Source organism: Bactrocera tryoni, chromosome 1 (assembly GCF_016617805.1).
Source record: "Bactrocera tryoni isolate S06 chromosome 1, CSIRO_BtryS06_freeze2, whole genome shotgun sequence".
Classification (NCBI taxonomy): Eukaryota; Metazoa; Arthropoda; class Insecta; order Diptera; family Tephritidae; genus Bactrocera; species Bactrocera tryoni.
In genome coordinates, this window is record NC_052499.1 from 77,223,401 (window position 1) to 77,243,766 (window position 20,366).

At 36.9% G+C, this 20,366-nt stretch overlaps 2 protein-coding genes across 7 annotated transcripts; one reads left to right on the forward strand and one right to left on the reverse strand.

The window, feature by feature from the left end:
- Nucleotides 1–1,563: 1,563 nt before the first annotated feature.
- Nucleotides 1,564–7,683, forward strand: LOC120771643 (protein TRC8 homolog). 5 transcript variants are annotated; one of them, XM_040099766.1, is made up of 8 exons: nt 1,564–2,067; nt 2,148–2,618; nt 3,895–4,465; nt 4,529–5,072; nt 5,140–5,314; nt 5,717–5,913; nt 5,983–6,171; nt 6,419–7,683. In XM_040099766.1, the coding sequence occupies exons 2-8, from the start codon at nt 2,189–2,191 to the stop codon at nt 6,599–6,601; spliced, it is 2,289 nt and encodes a 762-aa protein (XP_039955700.1). In that variant the 5' UTR covers nt 1,564–2,067; nt 2,148–2,188; the 3' UTR covers nt 6,602–7,683. The 5 variants fall into 5 exon arrangements, with proteins under 5 accessions (XP_039955700.1, XP_039955707.1, XP_039955693.1 ...); XM_040099773.1 differs by having other exon boundaries at nt 1,564–2,035; XM_040099759.1 differs by having other exon boundaries at nt 1,564–2,618.
- A 1,309-nt stretch (nt 7,684–8,992) lies between these two features.
- Nucleotides 8,993–19,085, reverse strand: LOC120766514 (F-box/LRR-repeat protein 7). Of its 2 annotated transcripts, XM_040092077.1 has the most exons (8): nt 18,944–19,085; nt 14,002–14,113; nt 12,696–13,020; nt 12,019–12,637; nt 9,850–10,017; nt 9,681–9,788; nt 9,520–9,615; nt 8,993–9,425 (listed from the first exon to the last, which is right to left on the reverse strand). In XM_040092077.1, exons 2-8 carry the CDS (start codon nt 14,086–14,088, stop codon nt 9,290–9,292), a joined length of 1,539 nt encoding a protein of 512 aa, XP_039948011.1. In that variant the 5' UTR covers nt 14,089–14,113; nt 18,944–19,085; the 3' UTR covers nt 8,993–9,289. The 2 variants fall into 2 exon arrangements, with proteins under 2 accessions (XP_039948011.1, XP_039948010.1); XM_040092076.1 differs by lacking the exons at nt 14,002–14,113; nt 18,944–19,085 and adding an exon at nt 13,343–13,624.
- Between the last annotated feature and the right edge of the window lie 1,281 nt (nt 19,086–20,366).

Sequence of the window (20,366 nt, forward strand, 5' to 3'; positions counted from 1 at the left end):
TTGAAATAAATGAATAATTTTAAATATGCTTTTTGATTTAACATAATTATTTTGAAAATATGTCTAGTTTCATGAAATGTGGGCGGTGCCACGCTCATCGTTCAATTTTGACCTCGTCTTCCATAAAGTACGCTTTTATCACCTCGGGTGTGAAATCTAATGTTTTCAGCACATTTACTTATTGATTTATTGCGCTTTTAGTGCTTTTAACAATACCGTTATATGGGGAGAGGGCGGGATTATAATACGACTTCATTCATTTTCACATTCTCATTAGAGGCTCTTATAAGATTTGTCTCGAACAAATTTTCATCTTGAGTGGCTTAGGAAATATGCACTCTAAGCTTTTTAGAGGGCGGTGCCACGCCCATTTTCCCAAAAGTCTTAGTCGTAAGAGACAGTCGGATTTCAACTCGTCTCATCATCTTCATCATTTGTATATATAACCCTTTAACTTGATTATTATGGGTGATATAAACCACCGTTAGATGAACAAAAATATTATACTCTGCCGCAGCATGTTGCAAGAGTATCACATCTCACACTCGTTACGAATTGCCCCCAAATACTCCACTACTAATATCTTGTTGTAAACTCGGCTGTAACCTGTAGACGCCAATAAATAAGAAGAATATCACATTACATTACTTATTTATACAATGTTCTGTTTACATGAATTGAATTGAAAAACTAACACGCCGCCTTTAACAACGAAAGCAACTGATTGGAAAATAAATATTTCGTTGGGAATAGCACTGTGTGTATATGAACTCTATGCACGAAACTCTACTCGCTGCGAGCACTGAAGCTTGAATTCAAACAGTCGGAGTGTCTTCCGGTGGCCCAAGACCGGAAATATAAGTTTAATATCCTGTTTCAAAAGCAAACTACAGGCAGCAGTCTTTCCTAAACTTATTCGCATATGGGCATTTAAGATTTAAGAAAATTAGTGGAGTATATAATAATTAAAAATTAAACTTACACACAAATTTTACACTTACGGATTAATAGAAAACTTCTTGATATAATTTCGCATTATTTTCCAACGCCCACGTATTAAAGCGGTATTTTTCAATAGCTTATAAAACTGAAACAAAAAAATTGAAAACACACTTATAACACTTGTACAATTATTTGCACGCGAATTCACTTTAACAAACAAAAATAAAATTTCAACGCAAAACTTTGGAGCGCGCGTGCATTTGCCTCATTTTTCTGGCTTTCAGCGTGAATTGTCACAATAGTTGGGTTTTGCGCCACCTAGTGGTGGAGTTTACATGGCAGCTGTAATTTCCGTTATTTATGCAACAATCAGATATATTTACTGCAATAAACAAATTAAAAAACTCATTTTTATCACACATATTTTGTTCACTTCACAACATAGTGTCAAAACAGCTAGTTTTCGAAAGGTTTGCAGTTATTTCTAAAAAGTGTTGTTGCTTGATAAGGCATCCCTTCAAAATTGACATTTTGTTTTGTAGCAAAACAAACATATATCTGTCAATTCAATTTACACATATATGCCGAAGTGAGATAGCTGCTCTGATTTGAGTAGCAACAACAAGAAAACGAAAACAATATTGCTTCCAAAGTCAATTCACGACACGAACAGAAAGAAGAAGCGTTAATAATTCACGACATCGAAAAAGGAAAGCAAAGTTCGGAATAAAAACATTTGTAAGATTTTTATGCCTTTTCCATCAAAGTGTAAAGAAAAATTTGTAAACAAAAGACGTACTTGCCAGCACCTGAAGTGGTGCAGGACTTCAAGGTGGTGAGAGGAAACAGGCAGTACAGAAAAAGTGTAAAAATTTATTTGTTCGCAATCTGTGCTTGAATAAATTAATAACACAGGCTAAGGTGGGGACACAAACACATCCAAGGCGGCGATAAGGCCACGACTGTCGTATGTAAAATTAAAATTGCAACAAAATTTATAGATTATCGCAAAGCTCATACAAGTCGGATTGAATGTGCAATATAGATCAAATATCAGTGGTGCCTAAGCCCAACTCAGTGTACACGACTCAAGGTTGGTTATCAAGTAATATACGACAATTTCAGGTGAAGAAACTGCACGTCATTGGTCACTGACCCACTAACTGTTCTATTATTTGTCTTGTTCATTTATTACTTATTACAAGACAAGGTGATTACAAACTAAGAACAGCATAATACAGTAAAAATGTCTGTACGCACCAAAGTACTCGGATTAGTGGATGTAATGATGCGTGTGCCACCAATATTAGTCATAGATGAGGTACTCAAAATTAGTATGGGACTACCAACGCGTTTTTACCCCTCACCATCTGATCCGAGTTTACTGACCGCCGAATTTACAGCAAATCAAACACCGAGTAACACCAAAATGACGGTTGAAGCATCAACGGTTTTTACGGAGCTCAACAATGCCAGCCTTATAAATAGCACTAGTGGCGATAATGCAGGAGGCAACAGCCCGCTAGAGCGTGCCATAATTAATGCATCCGCAACAGCCGCCACAAGTGGTGTACTTAGCAGTTCGTTTGGCAACATGATGAATGAATTGTCGCAGGACACATTTCTATCGGATGTGTTGTCGATAACATCGGTGAAATTTATTGTCTGCTTATTTGGTATGTAAACCGTTTCTTATTATGTTTTTGCATCATCTTTTATAAATCAAAATGTTATCATTATGGAAGCTTCATAAATCAATTAAAACTATATTTAGCGAAAAAAGAACTGACACAGTTCTGTCCCTAAGCTATCAAGTACTTGTATGTTACCCGAAAATCATAACAAAAGTTCTCGTCAAGTTGGTATTTAGTTTGGTGTTTGCGCTCACCGCGCTCTAATCGCGTACAATCATAATGAGTCAACAAATTTCTGGTTGTTTGTTTTTGTTTCAATTACTTTTTTTTTGATAAATGTTAGTTAGTGTCTGGCTTTAGGCAATCAAGAAAAACGCAAAAATTGATGATGAAAATTCGTTAAAAACCTTGAAAGGGTAAAAGTAGAGCAATGAATTGCCAGCAAAAAATCCGGTAATACCGTAACTACATACAAATATTTTTAAGTAGTTAAGCACTAAGTTTAATGAACGACCTCTAAATAGCACAGTTAAGCACGAACTTTTAATGTTTCAATTTTATTGCATAAATACATGTGTATATGTAACGACAATATACAAACTAATGTGATGCTGTTTCTTTTTTTCTAATTGGCACCTGAACGCAGACCTGTCTTAAATATTCTTTAAATGAATTGAAATGCAACAAAATTTCCATTTATGTTGTAAATTCATATTTAATTTTTTTTTTCTTTTAGTTTTTTGAAAATATAGGCTTGGTATTAACAGTAAAAAATCCAGTCTGTTCCACATACAATAAACTCCACCAAAAAATAGTAAACTATTAGTTTACACTTTTTATACCTTGAGCAGGGTATATCAGGAAGGAAACGTCGGAGACTTGTGTGTGTGTGTGTGTGTGTGTGTACAAATGACCAGCGTGACGAGCTGAGTTGATTTCGCAATGTCCGTCTGTCAGTATATATAAAGGAAATCGATCTAAAGTTTTTTTATTTCTAAGATTATTTTCATTTGTCGAAACAGCAGATTGATCGGACCACAATAGCATATAGCTGATAAACAAACGGAACAATCAAAATCAAGTTTCTAGGGAAACCTCTTTATTTGTGGAAGGAATTCTAGCTTTAGTACAACCGAAGTGAACTTTTTATTTCTTTTTTTGTTTAATATAGGCGTGGTGTTTTATGTAATATATCAACACACTTCTATATTAAACTCTATGTAAAAATTTACATATGTACATTAGGAAGACCTTTGCTACTTTATTTAGTAAAGATATAACTCATTACAGTATCATTAATTTTTGCGATATTCCACAGTTTTTCTAAGTGCTGCTTGTATATTTATGCTGTGGACACGGCATTTGGTGATGGTCTACATGTTTGTGATATCATTGGGTTTGACATTTATATCATATTGGTCAAATGTATCTGCGCTGGCATTAATGGAGAAATCGCCGTGCTTGTTAGAAGATCTGCTTTCATTAAATATGGCACGACTGCTTGATACAGGCGGCATAGCTTTATCGGTGTTGCCACACCTAGTGGCGCAATGGTTTATGGGTATGCTCTTCGCTTATGTGCATTTAGGACCGCGGTATCCAACGATACAAAAAATTATGCCAGTTGTGTTTGCCGGGCCAATATTTTTAGCCATGTTACCATTACCACCGCGCATTATCAAAGACTTACCAGTGCTAGCCGGTGCGGTACCGTTAATATTAACGAAAATGACAATGCTTAACAGTGCTGTAGATGCTGCCAAGACTGTTTATAATGGCTATCAATATGCAATGAATTTTGTGTCAAATTTCGGTTTATCAGCATTGATCGAGAATGAGTGGCAACGTTTGAATGTGCCGTGTGTGCTGCGTGTCTTTTGGAGTATAAGGTAAAATCAGCAAATTCCATAAAATATACATAGTATATACAAGCTTTATTTATCTCCCTACAGAATTGGCCAGGAATTAATTTCCATAGTGAGGCTCTCAGATGGCACTGCGCCAATAGGCTTCTTTCCCACCATGCAGAAACTACTGGTCGATGGCTGTGAAACGCTCACCGCCGTATTGGGCATGACTTCAATAATATCGGTGATATGTCACTATATTGGACGCGGATTTCAATGGTATCTCTTGACATTCGACAATGATGAGGAAAAATCATTGGGCACTGTTTCGGCGGTGCTCTTCTATATACTCGCTTTACAAACGGGCCTAACCTCCTTGTCGCCCGATAAGCGTTTTGTCCGTTTGTGTCGAAATTTGTGCTTATTGATTACAGCTTTATTACATTTCCTACACAATATTGTATCGCCCATACTGATGTCATTGAGTGCGGCACGCAATCCTTCACGCAAACGTCATGTACGCGCACTTAGCGTTTGCGCTTTTTTGGTTGTCACGCCGATTTGTTTGCTTGCCGTGCTCTGGTCACGTCACTCGCCTTCAACTTGGTTGCTAGCGGTAACGGCGTTCTCGGTCGAAGTTGTTGTAAAGGTATGTGTACCTTTTTGCTTTTTGTTGTCTTATTACAAATTCTCTATGTGAAATTGTCACTTGACAGGTGCTCGTTTCGTTGGCCACATACACGCTATTCCTGCTCGATGCACGACGACAAACATTCTGGGAGAAGCTTGATGATTATTTATATTATGTGCGCGCTTTTGGTAATTCTGTTGAGTTTTGCTTTGGTATATTGCTTTTCTTTAACGGTGCCTGGATATTGGTCTTCGAGTCGGGTAAGTTTTTTCCGCTGTGCTATGTCAATTATGTTGTTATTATTATTTGTCACTTAAAATCAAATATTATGGTGGTGAAGTTCGTAGCTGCAGTTGGCCAAATAGGAAAGGGTTTTAAGAATTTATTATGTATGTATGTTTCTAAAACCGTTTCCATGCTCATTTCATGCCATCATTTTAATTTATACATTACATATAAAAACTATGTTAACCTCACATCAAGAACTCTGTTGCAGCTGCATCAAATGGTCATTCATAATTTTGATTTTTATAGTTCATTCGTTGAGTTCATTTATTGTGTGACGTGCGCCTGTCTAAAGGTTATTGTGTGAACCTGTTTTATGTTTTCATATTTTTTGGGTTTCTAATTCATTTATTATAATAAAACATGTAACTTGATAGCCGAAAATGTTATAGGCGGTACCATACGTGCAGTCATGATGTGCATACATGCCTACTTCAACATTTGGTGTGAAGCTCGCGCCGGTTGGTCTGTGTTCATGAAGCGACGCTCCGCGGTACACAAGATCTCAGCACTGCCCGAGGCGACATCAGCGCAATTGCGTGCCTTCGATGATGTTTGCGCCATCTGTTATCAGGTAATTTTCACAAATTTTCCGGCTTGCTATCGTTTTAAGCTAAAATTCGGCATTTTTAAAAATTTTCAGGAAATGTATTCTGCCAAAATTACACGTTGCCGCCATTATTTCCACGGTGTATGTCTACGAAAATGGTTGTATGTGCAAGATCGCTGTCCACTATGTCACGAGATTATGATGTACACAGATAAAAATGATGAAAGTGATGAACCGGCGCCCATTGAAGGTCCCACGCCGGCGCCTATTCATCAGTACAATGTAAGTTCATTATATCCTGAGCAAGTTAGATTAAGTTTGCCACGAAGTTTGTTAACTAATCTAACAAAGAAGGAAGAGTCAGACGCTATAAAATATGTACATACATATATAAATAGTCGAATGGAAAACTGTTGTATTTATGAAGGGTATTAAAGCTTCGTTGCAACCAATGTTTACATTTTTTCTTGCTTTATTTTGATTTTTAAAACAAAAAATATAAATATTAAACCCAAAAATCCGTTTGCAGGATGAAACCGACGAGGGTCACATGTCCGGTTCGTCGAGCTCAACACCCAGATTGACAAGCAATAATGCAACCAACACAAACGCTGCGGCCACGACATCCTCAGCAGCCGCTGTAGCGGCCGCCGCTGCCAGCAATAGTACACAGACATTTCGATGGTCACCCGACATTGGTATACAGGAATAAACATTTGGGGTATAGTTAAAACAAAAAACATTAAATTAAACGAAATTTAGAAAAAATACAAACAAACTGTTGAATGGGGTTGCATGTAAATGGGGATTTGGGTGCGCGTGTCTCCGGCACAAAAAAACATTAAGAACCAAAACAAAAGACATGAAAACGTTGGAAATGTAGATAACTAGTGTGTACTTATGAAAAACGCATATGCAATACATTTAATTCATATGTAAAGCAAATAATTTTAATATTAGCTGTGTAAAAGCTAATTTTAGTCCTTGCGGTCCAAGCAACAACCCGAAAAAGGCAAGCTATTAGAGAAATATAAAAATTGTATAAAAAGAAAAGACAAATCCTTGGCAAGCAAGCAATGAAACTTCTGGCACACACTCACTCACAAAAACAGCACCAAAAGCGTTAGTGTTGCAGCAATAACCACGAAATAAGCGCACGATTGGCGTTTAGATTAGACGAAAGCGGATACTTGCCGCCGTTGATAACACATTGCTTTGTTGTAATTGCCGTACACACCTCAGTAAAGCTTACACCCCTCGAAAAACACACACAAAAACACGGAAAAAGCACGGAAGCAACGCATTAAATGTATTGACGCCGTGCTCTTTGGTAAATTGTAATATTTGTAAATATAACTGCTTATATTATTGTATGTATACTCTAAGTTAAAAAAAAGATTGGCGTGTATATGAGATAATGTCACACGCAACACCGAGCCGTAAAGAAAATTGTGAATACTTACACACACACACGCCAACGTTGTGCATAAAATACACAAAGCGTTAACGAAAAACATTAAATAAAATAGAAAAAATAAATAAATAAACACCTAAGAATTTAGTCGAGATTAAATTAAATAAACACTATAATTTTGTATATTGTTTAAAAAGTAATTATATTCATTTAATTAAAATGAAATTTTCATATGACATTTCAGGCTGAAGATGGCTGTGGGTAATTCTTTTGCAATTAGTGTACGTATGCGCTTGTTAAATATTCATACATGTAATGCCTAACATTTTGTGAGTTGAAAAATTTTAAAGAAATTATAAATCTATTTTTATGACAAGCGATTTTTAGCTGTTTAATTAAAAATTTAAATTATTTTAATATAAATTTTTTCTTATTTCTAACGATTGGCTGCAGCGAAAAAGAAATGTGTGAAAGAGAGAGTAGCGTCTGAAGTCGGATATGTGATTTACAACAAGTTTTTATGAAACATTTTGACTAAATTAAGAAATTACATAGGTTTCCTCGGGTAAAAAACAGCATTTTTTCCAAAAATTATTTCTCATATTAAAAATTAAATATTTTGTTAAACATTTTTATTGTTACAAACATACACTATTACAAAGAAATTTTGAAATTTTGGAAAAAATTATTTTAAACTCGGCCATTGCGACGCCATTTCCGGTGACCCATTGAAAAAAAGATGCGTCCGCGTTAGCAGGATAACGCCTTACAGCAACATCTAAGGTGGAAAACACCTGTTTTTATTAAAACCTTAACTTAGAACTGGGACGAAGGAAAAAAAACTAAAAATTAGATTTTGGTAGACATTTTTCCAAAAAAAATGAGTATTACAGTGAACATTTTTTTCAAATACCTTTGCTCAAGTTTTTTAGAATTGTGTCTCAAAACCTGTGTAAAATTTCACAGAGATCGGTTGAGTAGTTCTCGAGAAATCTTGCCAACCGACCTCAAAAACACATTTTCGAGAAAAACGCGTTTAAAGACGCCCAGCTAGCCGCGTGCGCACAAGTTCTCACGGATGTATCTTCGAAAATATTACTCGGATCAATTTGAAAATTTAGGGCAATATTTGTTTTTAAGCTTACATATTTTTGTCGGGTAATGTTCGAAAGAATAAGATTTTGTATAATAATATCAAATTTTTAAACCCTTGGGAGTGTAAATTTTTCAGAAAATTTGTCAAAAATCATAGGTTTGACTAGTACTTCGATCAGTAGTAGTATTCATCATAGTAATCATTTGTTTTTGGTTTTTGGATTTGAGATAATTTTAACCAGAAAAATCTTCCTCAGCGCCAGATACCACTTTTCTAAGATGTTATATCGGCTGAAAACATTCCTCAAGTAATTTCGAGGCATGGTGCCGAATTGACAGTCCTTGGCCGAATAAAAATCCGGGTTCATTCCAGTTACTTAGACCCGACTGTCGAGGGAACGGTTCTGAGGTGTTCTTGAAGATCGGTAATGGGATCAAGGGTACCAATTTTTATCAAATTGAATTAATAGAATAATCAAAAACTATGCCTCGTTAAAACAAGAATCTGAAAAAATCGCTGTTTTCTCCGACTTGCAAGCGGATATAATCCCCCTTCAAAGTTACACAAGGTAAAGAATAATATTTCAAGGCTGGAAGTGAAAAACATATTTATTTATAAGATATTAAATTTTGCATTATATTCATTTTTTTTATTATTGGCGCGTTACGCACAGGCATTATGACCATCTCATTTATAATTTCGACCACGCTTTGCTGTTGTTGTATTTACAAAAATTCCAAAACAGAAAATATCAAAGGTCTTGAGCTGCTTACATACAAATATCAATGCACAAAACCAAATATCTAATTTGCTACGGACAACTTAAGCGATTAACGTACGCAAAACATGACTAGAGAGAGCTAAAAGAAAACATCAACAACATTACTTCCTCAATTGAAAATCAATTCATTGTAATTGCGTAGCAAATGGTAAGGTGAGACGCGGCAGCAAGTGGTCGTGCGTACAACGGTCACACGATCGGCGCGTTCGAAATTCGCCTTCACCGTCTCGTAGTAGCGTCCGTCACTAAACACAAAGCAAAGAAACGGTAATTAACAAAACCGATTTTAACATAAATTAATTTCTGCGTTGTCATGAAAAGCAGCCGTCAACAGCTCACCTCAACACCATGCAGCGCAGCTTAAGGCACTTGACGCGCAATAAATCGATGGCCTTTTGACTCTTGTCCGAGAAACGTAAATTATCGGGGTCCCATCTACGCAAATTGCACGAAGTTAAATATTTTTCATATTTTTGTTTTTGATTACTAATGCAATTTACCTCAGTTCCAAGCGCTCCAAGTTGCCGCAGCTTGATGCGATAGTGTCCATCAGCTGATCGACGTGTATGTTGACACCAAGCTTCTCCGCTGTGCCCATCACAATAATTCTTATCAACGAAATTGTGAGAATATTAATATTATTATTAGAGTCTTTAAATTATCACTTACTTTGCATTGCTTAGCACTGGTAGTATGGCCATCCACAGTTGATCAGTAATATGTGGCATGCCAGAGAGGCTGCAGGCCACCAATTGTGCGCCGTGGCGTGTTAGGAACTTCTGCAACGCCTCATCGGAAATGTTGTCCGAAGAATCCAAGTCCAAAGAAATAAGTGATCTACAAAGAAAAGTTTAGATACATATATACTCAGTATTTAAGGTAGCTTTTTGACAAATAAAGTATATATCACGGAAGAAGGATATATGTATTATTATCCCTTATAACGGGTGATCTAAGTAGAGGTACTTGTTGAGTCGTGTCAATCTGTAATGTTGTTGTCCAGTATTTTTCGACATTTCATCATGGAAAGACTTACGCCTGAACACGGTTCAAAAACTGTTCAACTTTATTACGAAAATTCAAGTTCTGTAAATGTGTTTCGCGCTCTCTTATGGTCAATAAAAACGGCCCACTAAGCGTACTATTCTAAACACCATCACCCATCTTGAGGCCCAGCATTCATTCCCAAGTTAATATTCGACCGAATAGACCACGTCCAGCACGCAGTGAAAAAAATATAGCAGCCGTAGCTGAGAGCGTACACGAAGACTGTGGAGTGTCGATTCGGCGGCGCTCGCAGCAACTCGGACTGACATATGAAACACTTGGCGCATTTTACGTCGGGATTTTAAATTGAAAGCGTACAAAATATAGCTTGCGCAAGAACTGAAGCCACTCAAACTTCCCAAGCGACATCATTTCGCTCTAAGGGCTCTTGACTATGACTATGACTATTTGATACCTGAATATGAAGTTCGTGATCTCGGCGACTTTTGGTTTCAACAAGACAGCACCTCCTCCCACACATCGCATCAATGAATGGATTTATTGAGAGAACACTTCGGTGATCAGATGTTTTCATGTTTTCGGTCACCAAGGTCGTGTAATATCACACCGTTAGACATTTTCTTGTGGGGATATGTAAAGTATAAAGTCTATGCGGACAATCTCATTTCTATTCAAGCCCTGAAGCAAAACATCACGCGTGTCATTCGCCAGTTACCAGTCGAAATGCTCGAAGTCATAGAAAATTGGACTCAACGGATGGACCACCTGAGACGTAGCCGCGGCCAACATTTGAAAATGACAGCCTTCATAAATGCCAAAGAATGTTTTTTTTTAATGATAATAAACATTCCGCATTAAATTTGAAATTTCTGTGTTTTATTTAAGTAGGGAACCTCGTAATGAATCACCCTTTATAAGAATGATAGTTCTGTTTTCTAAAAACCGCCCGAAACGTCCACTTGATTTCAACGGGTCCTATAAAAACTGGTACTACGAATAGTGCCATGCCATATAGAAAAAAATACCTGAGTGCAAAGAGCTTGAAGTGATGTACTGCTGGAAATTGTGACGACTCCCAAAATACTTATCCGAACTTTTAAACAAGGACAGCATTGAAGCTCCAGCGAAAAGAAAGGAAAGAAGAATATCATGAGAAATTTGGGTAACACCAGACCGGCTAAATTAACCTGGAAAATGTTCTTGTAGAAGAGCTTGAAGTGATGTACGACCGGAAAATTGTGGCATCTTCCAAAATATTTTAGTTGAAACCAAATACTTTTCCGAAGTTTTAAATAGAAAAAGAAAAGGAAAGAAAAATATGATAAAAAAGTTTGAGTAATAACCGACCGGCTAAATTGGACTGAAGAGTCTACGGACTCCGATCTACCACCTATTTCTTGACTTTGAAGGCGATATCGACAACACAAAAATGACCATAAATGGGAAAAGGACGTTTGGGACAAGGTAGAATATTATATCAATTATACTGTCAAGGTGAACGCGTCTTAACTCAAAGGGCTTCTTTGGAAGACATAATTTTAATCGTAGTCTCGTTTATTTTGGATCCAATGTCAACACCCAAAAAATAAAAGTCGAGTTTTGAATTCCCGTTCTAAAGTGTAACACAGAACGTTGATAATACCAGCATCCGATGAGACAGAAAGTAGCACATTATAGCGAATTAAAAATTATTGACGAAGCTAGCTGCTATTCGAATGGACATTGAGCCTTCAGCTCCGATAGAAAAGAAAGGAATATCGGCAACAAGTGAATGCTTTTTAAACAGAAAAATTGTTATTTTAAATAATGAGCCTTCAAATTGTTACTCACCGCGTCAAACCCGACTCCATCCATTGCTTTAGTACGCTATCGTTGAAACCGTTAATTTGACCCGCCGACAAAAACTTCAAGTTCGGTATTCTAGTCAAAAGATCAATCAAACATTCGGCGCTTAAATCAGTAGCGGTAATATCCAGCTCCTGCAAAGCGCATTTGTCCCACTCGACCTGCATCACATACTCCGACTTCAGACTGGTGCCGTTCATGAGCAAGCAATTCAAGCGCTTCGAACGCTGTATCAATGTCTTTAAAGTGCTGCCAGTCACCTTATTACAAAAATTCACAGCCAAACACTCCAACTGAATACAGTTCGAGCTGAAGGCATCGATATGCGAGTCATCAATAAAATTGATGCCATACAAATTGATCACACGTAAATTCGGTGTCGCCGACTTTAGTTTATGCACATTGATGACCTCGTAAATCTCCTCTTCTTCCTCCTCGCACTTCTCATAGGTGCCAATAAGGTGCAATACCTCCAGACCGTTAATGAAATTATAGATCTTACGCATGAAACCCTCCATAAAGATCACCTCCGACAAGCAAATGCACATGTAACGCAATTTGGTGGGGAAAGCTTGCATCTCGCTGAAGTCGTGCAACTGCATGGCTGTTAAAGAGAACGTGATAAGACATTTGCTATGCACAATAAATATGTTAGCACTCACCTGTGGAGAAATCCAACAACATGTGTGTGAGATTGGGACACTTGGCTGAGAGCTCATGCAGTACCGTGTGTGTGATCAGCTCAATGGGTAGCTCAATGTAACGCAGCGTTGGACCAAAACGCACCGAAATCAACGCAAGCAGTGACTCCAGTGAACCCACGTGCAAACCAGAGACCTCCGGACGGAGAGAGACATTCTTCCACAGACGTGTATCGTAGGCAATTTGACGCCAACGTCGGCAGATGCGCGCCAGACGACAAATCTCGCGATGCGACAGATAAGAGAAGATGTGTAGGATCACTTTGTCGGGCAATTTTTCGATCGTCTAGAAGGCAAGAGTTGGTACAAATAATCAATATAGGGATGTCGTGTAATTTCAAGGTTGCCACATTCTTATGAGGGGTACTTTATGAAAGAACTAATATATATTTATATGCTGCATACAACGCAAATTAATATTAAGGCGAATGCACCCCCGTCAAAGCACAAAAATAGCATAGATGCCTGCGTACATACACACATACATGCATATATGTACATATATATCATATATTGGACTAATATATGCTTTTTCTAGGTAATATTTATTATTTTTGTTTAATAGAATTTTGGCAACTATTTTCTAGCAATCTTTGGAGTTATCGTACCGTATCAGCGAAGGGTGAGCGCACAGTGCCATCGGAAAGGTACACCTGTGACGCCTCCACAGCCAGTTGACCCCAAATATCAGTTGACAAATCCATTGTGATTTTTCACGCACTTCTTCTTTAACTTTTGAATATAATCTGAACAATTAATTACTTTTTTAATTACAATTTCTATTTAATGAAAAACTCAGCACGAAAATATTTTTGATTGCCTTCGATTGGCTTATGTAAAAAGATTGCCTCCGTTAATGCCCAATCTCAACACAAATCACATCGAACGCAATGTTTCCTACGAACTGCTGGCACTAGCGCTCGCTCCATGATGCTCACAGTAATAGCGAAGAGCGTCGAGACGGTTTTATTTTTAGACAAATTGAGAGATTGTTTTGAATTTTCACAACAACAAACTTGTGCCGCTTTTACTCGAAGCTATTTACACAGCTAAGTAGGTGTGTTTGTGGTTTTTGTGATCTTCTAGCGATCAACAACAACAGCTTTGTGTTGTTTTCACTAGCAAGTCGGTCATACACCCCCACTGAATGAGCGCAAACTATTAAAGAGTTTTTCTCTATACGTTCAAAACTCTCATTTCTCCCTCACGTGGAATCCCACCTGTGCGAGCAATTGTGCTCATCAAGTCTTGGTATGTTTGTACTCACCAAACGCTCCTTTGATGCGACATTAATGTCATCACGTCCAATCGCCGATGAGGAGGTCTGCACTGCCAAAACATTCCAATTGTCCATTACGAGAAGATGGCGCGCCTTTTAGCTAGAACATAAAGCAATTATTTATTAGTTATTTTAACATTTAACAACAGAGGGTTGTGGTAGAGGGAGCACATGGCGTATGCGTAATGTTAACGCTAAAATGGAGAAAGTGGCGAATCGAATAGGCACTTCCATCATTGTTTCAAATATTACTTGCCAATCGAATACAGCTGGTTCTTGAGAAGTATGACGAATGATGTGAACATTTTGTGAGCCTTACAATATAATCGTATTTAATACTTGGGGTTCGGTAATGTTTCTGTATTTGGTAATAGACTTATTTGGGTAAGAAAATCGAATGTGATTCCAACAGGGTTCTTACAGCATTTGGACAATTTTGTGCGTTACGCCCATTACTATAGCAGAATGAATCAGTTCTCATAAAGATATTAGGGATTTGGAAACCCTAGTGTTGCAATCTGGCAACTGGCAACTCGATAGTAAAGTTTGTCATTTTTAATGTTGTACATACTCAGAACGTTTTGACATACGTCTGCTACTTGATTTGTTTACAGTAACTCGAAATATTCATCACGGCCAAAAAATTGATTTAGATCGCGAACACTTTCGAACGATTATTTTTCACAGCTTTCGAAGTGGATTATCTCAGCAACAGTTCATCTACTTACTTAACTTAGTTCTATATTTGATGGTGAAGCTTCGTCAAAAACTAGTTTTTATCGAAGGTATGGTGAATACAATTGAAATTGCATAGCACTCCAAGAGGGATTTATAAAGGTTGTCCAAAATCTGTTGTTGTTCCGAAACCTATTTCTGCTGTGCGCTTACGAATATTGCCAGATTTTCATGTGAGCTATTATGTTATAGAGACAACTATCGGCATTGATGGGACCAGCTTGCCATACATTCAATATTGCATGGACATTTGAGTAAAAAAACATTTGCACATGGTGAAGCCCACGTAATTTGTCGATCACCCAACAAAAAGCCTCGCGTCGTTTGGTCGAGAGATGCTCGACGATAGCGAAATACGATAGAAATGCTTCAAAACAAGTCTTTGACATCGTAACAGGTGATGAACCGTGAATTTACGCGTATGAGCCTGAAAGTAAACAGCAGTCTACTGTATGGGTAGTATGGGTATTTCAAAATGAGCCACAATAATGCGAGCTCTTAAAATCGACTGCAACAATTTCAATTTAAGTTCTGACGTTGGACCGAATGACTAATTTTTATTTCCGTACGTAAAAGATAAATTAATAGGTCAACATTTTTCGACACCTCAAGAAGAGGTTGATGTGTCCAGAACGCATGCTTTGGAGATACTTCAGTCAGAGTGGCAAAAGTACTTCGCGGAAGACTGAAGTTAAATGTAACTTCCTTCCTTCAAAATAAAAATGGTTTACATGCTTACTATCTACAGTAGACCCTTCACTGCCGTTAAATTTCTTTCCGGCTTTTCTTTCCTGACATCTGAGAACGTAACAGTTTCTGAAGATGATAATCGCAGATTACGATGAATGAGGAAGCATCGAGAGTTGGTCAATTGAGGAATAGCAGTAGGCGTAGGTGCTCTTCACATGATCAAATATTCAAGTACGATAAGTTCAAATCATACCATTGATAAATTTGTACTGTAAAGTGAACACTGTAGAAAACCGTTAGACATATAAAATACATAGGAGGTCTATCAAAAAAATTTTAGTTGAATTTTTTCCCGAAGAATTTAGGTAGCAATTAATAAAATAACTTTACTTCGAGCAACTCAACCAGCTTAGAAGCAATATAGACAATAATATAAATGTTAACTATCATTACTCAGTGAGTGGGGTCTATTCTAGTTTCGGTTTAGTGTTCACCGATAGTGTTCAATAAAAGCGGTCGTGCTTCGATAGGCAAGAGTAAGCCCACGACGCATTTCTATCATGAAAAGTGTTTTAAAAACTCAGTTGCCATTTAAAGTCGGCTATAGCCTCTATAGGCCACCAGTTGTCAGATAACTTCCAGTTGCACATCACAAGTGGGTGGAGAAGTTCTGTCAAACATTAAGCAGTCTTGCTAGCATCACGCTTGTCTTTCTGAAATACATATAGTGAATTCGGCGACATTTACGACCAGTGAAATTATAACGACAAAGAAGTTCCATTAAATTTAGTGTGCGGAATCAAATTTCTGGCACCGAAACGTTCAGAATGTTGGAAAATGCCTTCGGTGGAAATGGTTTGTTGCGAGAAAGTTTTTTTGATTGGTACAAATTATTCAAAGAGGTCCTGGATGGTCACCAACTGATGATCAAAACGTTAATAAAATAAAGGAATTGGTGCTTGAGAACTGAATATTAACAGTTAGAGATTTTACTGGCATTGTGAAAATTTTAAAAATTAATTGGGTCTAAGAAAAATGAAAGCACGATTGGTTATAAAACCACTCAAGTTTTTCGAAAAACAGCGTCACGTTAACTTCAGTGAAACAATGCTTTCCGACTAGGTGTGAGTCTTGGATCTATGCTTACGACCCACAAACAGGCAATCAATCAACCGAATATCATGGCAAAGGTGAGCCGAGCCAACAAAACCACGTCAAAGCAGGTCAAAAATCCTGGTTATGTTGACAGTTTTCTTCGAATATCGAGTTGCGGTGCACTCCAAATTCCTTCCGATCGCCCAAACTCTCAACAAGAAATACTATTTGAGTGTTATGCGTTGTTTGCTCGAAGATATTCGTAAGAAAAGGCCAAAATTATGGGCCGACAACTCTTGGTTTTTGCACCACGACAATGCACCGTCGCATACCGCATTAATTCTTCATGACTTTTCGCCAAATTTTCAACCAATATCGTGCCGCAACCACCGTATTCGCCAGATTTAACTGACTTCTGGCTATTCAGCAAACTCAAGCGACCCCTCCGAGGAAATCATTTTGAGTTTATAGAAGACATATGTAAAACGTGAAGCGCTAGGCGCATTGAAGGCTATTCCGTAAATTGACTTTAACAACTGTTTCGAGGATTGGAAAAAACCTTAGCACAAGTGTATTGGGGCCAAGGAAATAACTTTGAGAGGGACAACAACATAGATTTTTAAAATTATGAACAAAGGCTTGGTAGTTTTTGCTCACAGTTAGCTCATCAGGAAGGACACATTTGAAGAAAGTAGAACCCTCAGCTACGTTGTCAAGCAGCTCTTTCGTAACCTCTACTCGACGTCGTTTTTACAAAAGTCTCAGGTATTTCACCATAGCATTGGCACACTTTATACCCATAACATTAATCAAATCCCCAAGTGATATTGAGATCCTCTATTATCTCTATGAGGCCAAGGTAATGATTTTCAAACACTGTTTCTTTAACTTTTTCGATGTTTATCGTCATCAACTGAGGGATGACTCGCGAAGTGCAAATTTTTGGAAGTCCTCACAACCTTCACTGAATGTTTCATGCCACTAAAACAAGTTTGTTCGTGATAAAGTGGACTCCCCAAAATACTTCTGCAAACATTTTTAACGATTCCAAAGCAAATATAATATTTCAAACAAACTTGTTATTAAAATTTATTTCTATTGTATAAATTGCCAAACAAACTTCACATAAACAAAAAAAAGTTGTAGTTAAAGTTGGCATAATCCGGTCAGTTTTGAGCAGTTGGCATTCCTGTCGATGTTAAAAACCTTTAAGAGACATTGACACGGCGGTTCACTTTGATCTAGTGGGTCGAGTGGTTAATTATTACTTCATAGATCATCGTTGCGAAGCTCGGCCGCGAAAAAAGTCCTTCAATTATGGAACGGATTTTAAAAACTGTGATATATTCCTCAAGACTTTCATAACAATTTTGACCTTTCGAGTTTTTCATTATTTCATTTATCCATCCTTTAACAGCTTTGAGCAACAAACATTCTACAAAACAGCTGAAATATTTAAATATATTTCTACTCACACATTCATACTGAAAAATACTTGTTTAAACTATTAGGTGCACATATTCCTGCAGATTGGCCTATTTTGACTAAAATGTCTGTGCTTAGTATGAAAAACGTGCGGAATATTGTGACTTGAGAAAATCTATTAAGAAATGCCGGAAATGAGACAGCATTCTTATTGGCACAAACACAAAGAAATTCGCGTTCAAAAGCAGCGTTAAAAGCAATAAATTAGACAACATAATAAATTAGAAAATTTAGAAAATTATTGCTTCTTCAAAGAAATTTATGGCATTTCACTTTTATTACTTTTAGATGGTTTATTCTACTGTTATTTTTTAATTATGTCACTTGTTTTTTTTTTGTGTAATATATTTTATTTTATTTTTTAATTGCATTGCAATATTTATACTCGCCCTTAAGGGCATAATTTCAACCAAAAATTTTTATATTATAATAGCATTTATTTTTACCCTTTAATGAGTTCATCTTTTATATGCAAATATTGACATATGTACATGTGTGTACATGTATGTTGTATTGTGCACGAGCCATTTGCTGGCAGTCACATATGTTTCGAGCCACTAAAGTGGTCTATTTTCATGCACGAATATTCCGGGGCAATAAAAAGGTAAATGGGTGTGTTAAAAATATGAATGGTACGCATTGATTTATTTCAAAATTTTTTTCGTGGGGAGAATTTTCAATTTATTTATTTTTTTCAAACAATTTGAAAGGCGCCACAAGTAAAACCACAGAAATTTGCTATGGTCATGCCACAAAAATTTTGGTGGCACTTGAAATGGCGGATACACGCATGAGTATTTTTTATTACTTTAGTTAATTGAATATTTTATTTTTTATTTATTTAAATATTTTGTCTTAATTTTTTATTTAAATATTTTAGTTTTTTAACTTTTTCGAACGCAACTCCTTATAAAAATTTAATTACCGTTTAGTTTCACGCACGAGCGTTAACACGAAATATAATTAATTTCAATTTTTTTCAATTAAAATGAATTACATATATCAAATTATAATTCATTCACTTTCCAACTTCAATGCTCCAAGCATTATGATGTTGGCTGCACTAAAAATCCCGAACAACTGAATGCTGAACTTGTCGGTGCAAATTCACAAAAGTATATTTTTTTACAAGTGCATATATATGTACATACATACATACATATCTACATAGCTTTAGTTAAACATATGTACGTTCGTACAAGCGTATGTATGCACATTTTTGTTTTTAGCCATATTCCTCATATTCAGTTTAGCCCGATTTGCACCGTTTTGTGCCCTAACAAAAAGGAATTGGCAACTAACATCCGCCAAACAACTCGTCAACACTTAAGCATGTCGTACATACATACATAAATATATATACATACATATATACATATATGTATATATACACATATATTGTACGAATATTTTCGTCATTTGCCCAAATAGCAACGATCACCCCGATCATGTCAAACATAGATAGCCATGTACCATACATCAACGCCACTTGGTCGCCGCTGTGTCTAACAATCACTTCAGTTTGTTCTTTTTCTATGCAAATATACAGTGCGTCCGCAAATTGATCGCTTCCGTGTAGGCTTAGGCATAACCTCAGGGATCGCAACGGCAGCTGGTTTTGATATTATGTAAAGGCGGTAACTATAGCTGTTAGAAAGCCTAGTCATCATAGAGATATGGCACTGCCTTATAGAGCCAGCTAATCACTTAGTAGTTACCTGGTATACAGACTAGTACGAATATGCTAATACCAAAATAGAAAGTTAATTGTCGCTCATTACCAAAACCCTTTACCACAGTGTGCAAAACTTCATACTGTAAAATATCAAGATTTTTATTGCCAACATTAGCAGTCCTGAAAATATTCTGCTGCGACCGAAGACACTTAAGGCTTTATTAAAATCATTAACATCGCTATACAATGACACAAAATACCTGAAATACAAAGTTGTCCTTGAAAGATATCCTCCTTAAGAATCTTGAGCAAGGCTGTGCCATTTCAAGGACAGAGATTGTGGTATTTTCAGCATAAAGTGACCAGTTACATTATGAACCCAAAATAGGAAAATCGCCACACTATCTTTGACTAAAAGACGATTTAACTTAGGATCCACTATCAAGGAAGACAAGCCAAAATATTATAGAACAAAATCAGGACAAGGCGAATGCATTTATTGGTGAACGAGAACAAGAGGAAAAATCCTCAAGCACATTCACGCTTTTGCTAAAGATTAACGGTGATAACTTTGGCATTAATGATAATGTCTTGTAACTTAAAAGCCTGCAAAAGCACTGAAGCAGCCTCTTTACCAAGAAGGCGGCACGCGATGTCATAGCTTTTCACTTAA

What these genes read in the sequence shown, in the direction of transcription:
- LOC120771643 (XM_040099759.1), top strand. Translation starts at nt 2,189, where the DNA reads ATGTCTGTACGCACCAAAGTACTCGGATTAGTGGATGTAATGATGCGT. An exon ending in ATTTATTGTCTGCTTATTTG is followed by an intron (nt 2,619 to 3,894) that starts GTATGTAAACCG and finishes GATATTCCACAG; the next exon opens with TTTTTCTAAGTGCTGCTTGT. An exon ending in CGCCTATTCATCAGTACAAT is followed by an intron (nt 6,172 to 6,418) that starts GTAAGTTCATTA and finishes ATCCGTTTGCAG; the next exon opens with GATGAAACCGACGAGGGTCA.
- LOC120766514 (XM_040092076.1), bottom strand. Translation starts at nt 13,438, where the DNA reads ATGGATTTGTCAACTGATATTTGGGGTCAACTGGCTGTGGAGGCGTCA. An exon ending in ATGGAGTCGGGTTTGACGCG is followed by an intron (nt 10,018 to 12,018) that starts GTGAGTAACAAT and finishes TTTTCTTTGTAG; the next exon opens with ATCACTTATTTCTTTGGACT. An exon ending in TTGGAGCGCTTGGAACTGAG is followed by an intron (nt 9,616 to 9,680) that starts GTAAATTGCATT and finishes CAATTTGCGTAG; the next exon opens with ATGGGACCCCGATAATTTAC.